The 7,812-nt window shown below is 41.5% G+C and overlaps 2 protein-coding genes across 3 annotated transcripts in view; one reads left to right on the forward strand and one right to left on the reverse strand.

The window, feature by feature from the left end:
* Window positions 1-815: 815 nt before the first annotated feature.
* LOC109855000 (guanylate cyclase soluble subunit beta-1) overlaps window positions 816-7,812 on the reverse strand; it is a 21,419-nt gene continuing 14,422 nt past the window's right edge. Inside the window, exons 7-13 of one of the 2 annotated variants that reach the window (XM_020428727.1) lie at window positions 7,130-7,258; window positions 6,911-6,993; window positions 6,296-6,466; window positions 5,571-5,808; window positions 5,067-5,207; window positions 4,395-4,552; window positions 816-1,380 (exon numbers count right to left, since the gene is read on the reverse strand). In XM_020428727.1, coding sequence (XP_020284316.1) covers window positions 1,251-1,380; window positions 4,395-4,552; window positions 5,067-5,207; window positions 5,571-5,808; window positions 6,296-6,466; window positions 6,911-6,993; window positions 7,130-7,258 — 1,050 coding nt within the window. In that variant the 3' untranslated portion in view covers window positions 816-1,250. The remainder of the gene's footprint in view (window positions 1,381-4,394; window positions 4,553-5,066; window positions 5,208-5,570; window positions 5,809-6,295; window positions 6,467-6,910; window positions 6,994-7,129; window positions 7,259-7,812) is intronic. The other variant, XM_020428726.1, reaches the window with a different exon arrangement.
* On the forward strand, window positions 1,681-4,197 carry LOC109855002. Its single transcript, XM_020428728.1, has 2 exons — window positions 1,681-1,905; window positions 2,543-4,197. The coding sequence occupies exons 1-2, from the start codon at window positions 1,776-1,778 to the stop codon at window positions 3,445-3,447; spliced, it is 1,035 nt and encodes a 344-aa protein (XP_020284317.1). The 5' UTR covers window positions 1,681-1,775; the 3' UTR covers window positions 3,448-4,197.

The raw sequence follows: 7,812 nt of genomic DNA on the forward strand, positions 1-7,812 counted from the left end.
GCAGGCTACGCTCGCGTTACCCACCAAACAACTCTCTGTGGTGAATTCTGGAGAGCTGGAAGATGTTGCAATGACCTTCATTGTGTTGTCCGCCGACAACAAGAACTGTCGCGACACTAAAAGAGAGTAGCAGAGAAGACGTAGCCGGTTCTAGCGGCAACCAGCGGAATGTGTAATGCTGCCGCCAACGTGCTGCCAATTATTCTATTAAACTGCTACTTGCGGCTTACTCCTTTCCATTTCTTTTGATATAAATACTTTCTCGCTTTTTAACAGATTTTTTTCCAATCTGTATTGAAGGTGAAATTGTGGGCTTACACGCGTGTATAAATTTATATTATTTTTTCCCACAGACGTGTATATATCTACATACAAAATACAATATTTTAATAAAAACGTCAGAGAGAGAGAAAGTTTTCTTCTCTCGCGAACATAAAAATGTTTTTTTTATATATGCAATAAAATTTTCATACAGATTAGTTTTGTTGAAAAACTTCTTATAAAAACCGCTTTCTCTATATAACGAAAACCTAGATAGCGTCTTGAGAAAAGACGGACAGGATGCGTGGATCCATTATATCGACCTTGCAAACGAGGGGAAGACTTAAAGGGGACTGGAACAGGTTCCGTTACAACTTCCAGCCGCGTGCACACGGCAAGGACTGGGCTGTGTGTCTGGTTATTCTTGTTTTATTCTTTTTCAATTCTGAGGGCAGGACATTTCACGCGGCTATGACCCCTCTTCCCCCCCCTCCCCCCCCGTGTGATGGAAGCGATTATCGATAAGCTGTCGGACTACGCGCGGATCGCGCATGAAAACGGGAAAGGAAAACGTTTGCCGCGCCAACGTGATGTCACCAAATAAATAACGATTATATTTGATTGCCTTGTGTGTGTACATTTACAATCGCTGAAAGGCCTGTCGTGTCGTCGAAAACGAAACTGACATTCGATTTTACAATTTGCCTGAAGAACAATCACGGGACACACACATCAACAAAGTGTCCCAATAAACTTTTGTTTTTTTTTTATAAACTTTTGAATAATTAAACGTGATCATGAAAGTGATCTTACATAAAACATTTATCGCTAATATATATATATATATATATATATATATATTTTTTTATCTCACAATTATTAACTATCTTCGTACAAGTGTGTGTACGGATATTTTTTTCTTTTCCATAGAATTTTAATTATTAAACTTATATAATTCTTCTCCAAATTATATTGCTATTGAACAATTATTATGAAGGTAGTTCTCTTTCTCTGGACAAAAACCATACGTTCATAGGCTCGGATTTTCCTTTCATCATAACAGGACCTCTGTATTCCAATAGAAACTGCGGATCTTGGTTTTCGGGCATACACAGATATCTGCAACAACAAAAAATTGCAGAAATATTTACAACATGATAAAACATTGTGAATGGTAACATTATTTTAAAATAATTTGCAATGTCTTGCGCAATGAGCAATTCATTAAAAATTGCGTAACCCTGCGTATGTGTTAAATTATCTTAGAAGAGATGTGTATGTGTGTGTGTGTGTGTGTGTGTGTGTGTGTTAAAGAAGCCTTTAAAATGCGTATTTCACGTCTAATCGAATTAAGTACTGTCGCGAGGGTTGTGGTCGTTTTCCTCGCTGGTAATCATTAAAACGTGAACGTTCGTGACGGCCGTTACGCGCTTTAACATGTCATTGAAATCGTATGCACGATCGAATGCTCCGCACACGTTGCTCCTCGCTAATTGAAATTGCTTCTGGAAACCATGGAGGTGTTGATAGATTGTTACTTCGACAGATTGTTTTCGGAAATGGATCGCAGTTGCTTAGCCTCGCGATACAAACGACGCGAGTTGGTCAATTATTTCACGGACGTGATAAACAGCTGTGCAGAAGGTAACAAGATTTATGAAACCGGGATGATCCCCGCGTGTGTGCGCGAATATTCGCGCGCGCGCGCGAGTTGCTTAAATGACAAATGGCTCTTATACGTTCGGGAATCGATAATTATTAGCATTAGAAAGTGTCGTTTTGTCATCTGCGCGAGAAATCCCCTGCGAAGATTCCCACTAAATTCATGCACCTATATGCACATTAGATTAGATAACACACGCGCCGCGCTGTCGCGCGATATTAACGACGCACGCATAGTTTTATCTGTCTTTTAATTTCTTATCTCTCGGCACGAGACGCGAATATCTTAAATACGCAGATATATAGCCGCCCATTATGATCTTACCGTTACATTAAACCGTGTGTTTAATCCTTTCTATTTGTCTTCTATTTTTGTTTCGCCAATGCCGTTGCGCGATAACGGTGAAAAATACCGCGCGTCGCAGAAACGCATCGCCACAAAATTCCGGAATAATTTTGCACATCGCCGCGCGTCTCTCTCGTTCTACGCGGCGGTAAAGGCAAATCTCGACCTTGTCTCGTTTTTTACTCGTCGTTAGGAACGACGATCGGACGACGATCCCGAGATGAGAATACGAATCGCGAATTTTTTTTTTTTTTTTTTTTTTTTTTTTTTCAGCGGAGAATCTGGACAAACATGACGTGTGCGAGAGAATCGTGAACTCGGCTCTGCGTTATCACAACATCACGATGTCGGACAACGGATCGATCTGTTTGCTCGGCAAGTTTCACAACGTTCTCTACGTCGCCGCGAAACTCTGCTACGACTGGGACATCGGCAACAACGAGATCGTCAGCCGATTGCTCAACGACATATTCTACTGCGAGAAGACCTTCGAACGTTTGCTGGTCGGCGCGATCTTCGGCACGCGCGTTACTCACTTCCTGTCCGGTTGGAAATGCGACTTCGACGATCGCGAGGAGAACATCCGGGCGTTGGTGTACTTCTTGAATCACGCGACCAGCGCCCGGTTGGAATACCGTTGCGAATCATCGTCGATCAAGAGACGTTTCATCGACGTGCCCATGGAGTCGTACGGACAGGTTCTGCCTTTGAGAGTCGCGATACAACACGGCGCGCCGGACATCCTGTTGATCATGCTGCGCTACGGCGCCTCGGAAGAGTCCGACAAACTGGCACCGTCCCCGATAGAGATCATCATGACTAAACTCAACGAGTTCGAGGCGCAACCAGGTCAGGAAGAAATCGTTTATCCGAAACATCTGCTGATATGTCTCAGAATGTTGCTACGAACCGTGATCACCGCCTGCGTTAGAACTCCCGATCACATTGCCAGTCGCAGCGGAATTCTCAGCGTGTCGTTGCACGAACAATATCCGAGTCTGATGAATCAGAATCTGATACCGCCGGAGCGAAACGGAACCTGTCCGGCCGAACTCAGACACTTGTGCCGCTGCCGAATCCGCGAAATGCTCCACACCAACTGGGCGTTGCCAAACGGAATCAAGAAACTGCAGATTCCGGAATCTCTGAGAGATTATCTGGATCTGCTGCAGGACTGACGGAAGAGACTTTTTTTCTCGCGGCCGCGCGATTTGTGTTTTGCGCGATTGGCATCGATCAATCCCCGCCCTGGCATAGAATCTCAGATATTTTATCACACGCCTGTTTGTACGCGCAGTTATGTCCTAGAATTTCACGCCGCAAAGTCGATATAATCTCGCATTCTCTTGGTTCGGCGTCAGAATGCGGCAAACGCGCGCGCCAAAAACATTTCCAAGTTGCTGCGCAACCTTTTAAATCTCGCATTTCTTCTTCAAACCCCGGAGCGAAGTTCGATGAGATATAGCAGAGTGTTTACATTCGTAAAAGTGAAGTTGCGAACGAAGTAATAAACCAAAGTCGGACGTAAATCACACGTTTAAAAAGATGTTGGCGGATTTTACGTGAAATTTTTTTTTATTCACGCAGAGTCTCGTACATGTGACGACGTCGCGCGTGTAAAGCCGTCGTCAAATGGGATTAAGAGCTTAGAGGGTTTGAGAAAGAGTCAAGTTCAAGAAGGTCGAGACGATTATCGTGACTCATAATGGTGCCGCGTTAATGAATCATGGGAATTGGAGAAATATGCTTTGTAAGGAATATAGCTATTCGCTCGTGGTGCGAATATCAAGAACAAGCGGAAAGTGTGTCGTGAGACGCGAAATTGTTGTGATCCTTTAGCAACTTTCTTTAATTGAATGAAGCGAAAGTGAGGCAAAAATATATATGTATAATTATACAAAAGTGTGTAATTGTGAAGAAGTCACGTTTTGGAAAAAAATTTATATTTCATTCATTATTTTAAATTTATATTTGTTATAAATATAAATAGTATACTATATATATAAATATAAATATAAATAGTATATATATATATATACGTATATATAGTATATACACAAACGTAAAATGCATACTTGTATTTACCTGTATTTGTTTATACATTATAATGCGTATAAAATGATACCTGTAAGCGTCTTCCGAAACATTGATCTTTCCAGGTTGGCCGGTTGTTTCCGTTCGACTGGTGAGATTCACCGTATTTCCGAACAAGCAGTAACGAGGCATACGATGTCCAATTACGCCAGTTACGACTTCACCGCTGTGTATTCCAATAGTGATTTTCTGCGGAACGATATAATCAATATATATATGTGTGTGTGTGTGTGTGTGTGTGTCGCGTCAACGGAAGTTGAAGAAAAACTGATGTGATTTGTATTTTTCTTTCTTGTTCCACGACTATATACGAAAACTTAGCTATTGCGTTTCTAGAAAATAACGTTATAGAAAATGACGTTGAGTTGTATATCTCCGTATAACACACACACACACACACACACACACAAAAATACGACAGATGTTCGTCTTTTGGAACAAAGCAAGCAAGTTTGCGATATATCAAAGTATACGTCAAACGATATAAAAGTATACGAAAAGAGATTGTAACTTTAAATCGGAACAGATAGCTGTCTCGATAACTTCTTTTATGGCAATTCTTCCGACTCCGTGTAGCAGTGAAATCTCTTTCAGAAGAACGATCTAGGATGTGTTATCGAAATCTTTATTGCGGCAAAGCGTAGCAGCAACTCCGGCAGCAAGTATAGACAAAACACACAGCTCTGCGCGCTTATATACGTACCACGGGCTCGCCATCGATTTGCACTTCGTCAGCTGCGAGATCCATCATGTCCAAAGCTAGACGAGCGATGCATCGTGCGTGACAACTACACGGTTCCGGTAATCCACTCACCGCCATGTATTTATCACCTACGGTCTCCACCTAGACCGACCAAAAGCGGAATTAACTGCAAATGGAAACCTGAGACAGATTCGAGAAAACGTTACGGATATATAACGCGCGAAAGAGATCCGAACAGAGATTTGCTCTTGCGCGCGAATCTAGAATATATATTTCTTTCTACGAAAAAATAGATTAACAAAAAATAAAAAAAAAAAAAAAACAAAATATTTGTAACACGAAAAAATTTCTTTTGTATATGACGCAACGATAAAAGGTTTGTGATGATGATCGTTTCGCTCATTTCTCTCAGAATGTTTTCTCGCAAAGATTAAGAAACTCGAAGAAAAAAAAAAAACAAGCCAAGTAAAAAAACACTCAAACTTATCTCTCGTGAATGTTTACCTTGTAAACGTTAGGATTCTTTTTCGGATCGGTCAGCACATCGAACGCCGTGTACAGCTCGTTGAGCATGTTAACGATCTTCATAGCGCCGTTGGAGTCCGTGTGAGCGGCACAATAAGCTCCGAAGCCGACTATTCCGGAGAACAGTAAGGTAACGCTGTCGTATTTTCTAGCCGGTACCGGTCTCGAGTGTCGGAGCTTGTCCGCCACCGAGATAGGAAGCACCGAGTAGAGCAACCTGTACAAGAGAGCGATCTTTATATAATTCCACGTCGGAACGTTTCAGCCGCGCGCGCGCGCGCGCGCGTTGGTTTCGCGTCTGATCGGATTGACGTTCGCTCTTTGACGAAATTTTCCGCGAGTCGAATCGAATTTCAAATTGGTTTCAATGAAAGATAGAAAAGGAAATCTCTTTCGCGACAAAAATGCGGCGAATCTTACAAAATTCTGTATTTCTGTATCGTCGCGAGCTCGAGTCTCCGGAGTTTCCGTTGCGCGCGCGCGCGGTATTTTCTCTCCGTGCTCCCGTTTATAAATCTAATTTCCGTTAATTTCTGTCGGAAGGACTCGTCAACTTTGTAAAAAAAAAAAAAAAAAAACAACCCCGCTGCGCAGACGGGAAATCGCAGGGATTCCGCGTAATCGTGTTACTGGTAAACGACGAACACAAGCCTGGCGGGAATCCAGTCGGCTTAATCGGGAAATGCCGTGGGCGGAGCCTTTACCTGTCAGTTTTCTGCTTCTCGCCGTCGAGCTCGCGATACGTCTGTTGAAGCTTATCCGTGAGCAGTTCTAAGTTGCGCGTCAGTTTGTAATCCGCCTCAAATTGCTCCGACATCAGGACCAGATCGCGAGTGGCGTCGTGCAAGGGAACATCGCTCAAGTACAGACCCCGCCTGAAGCCAAGAAGAATTCAGATAGCGAATGTATCGCGATTGAGACGTTTGTTTCTCACTCTCGTCCGTCTTATGTCAAATAATATGTCACGCGCAAAAAACTTTCGATTAACGTCGCCGAGGAAGAGTTAAAATCAATTACGCGAATGAACGATAAAAAAAAAAAAGAAGATAATCCAAAAAGTTAAGCTTAAAAAGAATTAAGATTATTAAGGTGATTAGATCTAGAAATGTGCAACTTCCCGTTACGCGGAGAAGAGAACAAGTTTTTAACGAGTTCTACTCGAACGACGAAGTTGCGCAAAGATTTATGCTAACGAGCTGTGTAACTCCTGTGTAACACCTACCGATTCCACCGCGCGACAATCTCATTGAGCAAATGAACGATTGATACAATTTATGCGAAGATTATGTATAAAATCAAATTATGTGTATAACTCTTACCTGGTTAAATCGTCCAGATTCATGACGCTTGGGTAACACAGAAAGACAACCAAATCGGACTCAGGTATATACAGCATTTGACCCTGGAAGAAAAATTAGTTGCTTTAATTAATTTAACGACGTAATTGTTTGCGCGATCTAAAAAACAAAACAAAAAAAAAAAAAGAACTAAGAAATGATTTTTAGTTCTCTTAAAAAGTTTTCAACGCGCGCACTGACCTTCAAACGTAAGTTCGAATATTCCTCCGCAGCGTCGACTCGCATAACTCCCTTTTTCGTTCGCAACACGTACACCGTATTAATATGCGACAATATGTTTTCGAACGTTAATTCCAGATGTGGTCTGACCTACGAAAATCAAAAATTAATAACGGTTTATTATTGCTGTGATAATAATTTATGTCAAAGCGCATCTGTTGCGCGGAACAAAATTACGTCACGTATTATTCACGATAACAATGCACACACACGCGCGCGCACATGAAGTATCCGTGATTTTTAACTGTATAAGAGTATTACAAAAGCGAGCTGATTGACAACATTGTATTTGGTACACATCAACGATAGATAACGCAAATAGCATTAAATGATTGGTTCCAATATCGCGGTTTACGTCAGTCACCTACATTTGATGCAATTCACACGCTTACCTATATTAACGCACACCAGGCAACGAGCGCGATAAGCTACGCAATTTCTTTGACAGGAAATAATTAGCAAAGAGAGAGTAGAATTAATTGAAGATTAGCGATCAGTATCAGCGCGAACGATATTTCGTGATGAATGAACGTTCAAATGTGCAACGTTAGTTGCAAATTTCGAATTAATGTATATTTTTAAGAAAAAAAAAACGTTTTCTATTTAAAATTTACACAGTTTTATTTTTTTTTAATTAAATGTAT

This window comes from Pseudomyrmex gracilis, unplaced genomic scaffold, assembly GCF_002006095.1.
Source record: "Pseudomyrmex gracilis isolate BER0280 unplaced genomic scaffold, ASM200609v1 scaffold_78, whole genome shotgun sequence".
NCBI lineage: Eukaryota > Metazoa > Arthropoda > Insecta > Hymenoptera > Formicidae > Pseudomyrmex > Pseudomyrmex gracilis.

Coding starts and splice junctions, on each gene's coding strand:
- LOC109855002 (XM_020428728.1), top strand. CDS start 1,776: ATGGAGGTGTTGATAGATTGTTACTTCGACAGATTGTTTTCGGAAATG. Junction 1,906..2,542: donor GATAAACAGCTGTGCAGAAG/GTAACAAGATTT, acceptor TTTTTTTTTCAG/CGGAGAATCTGGACAAACAT.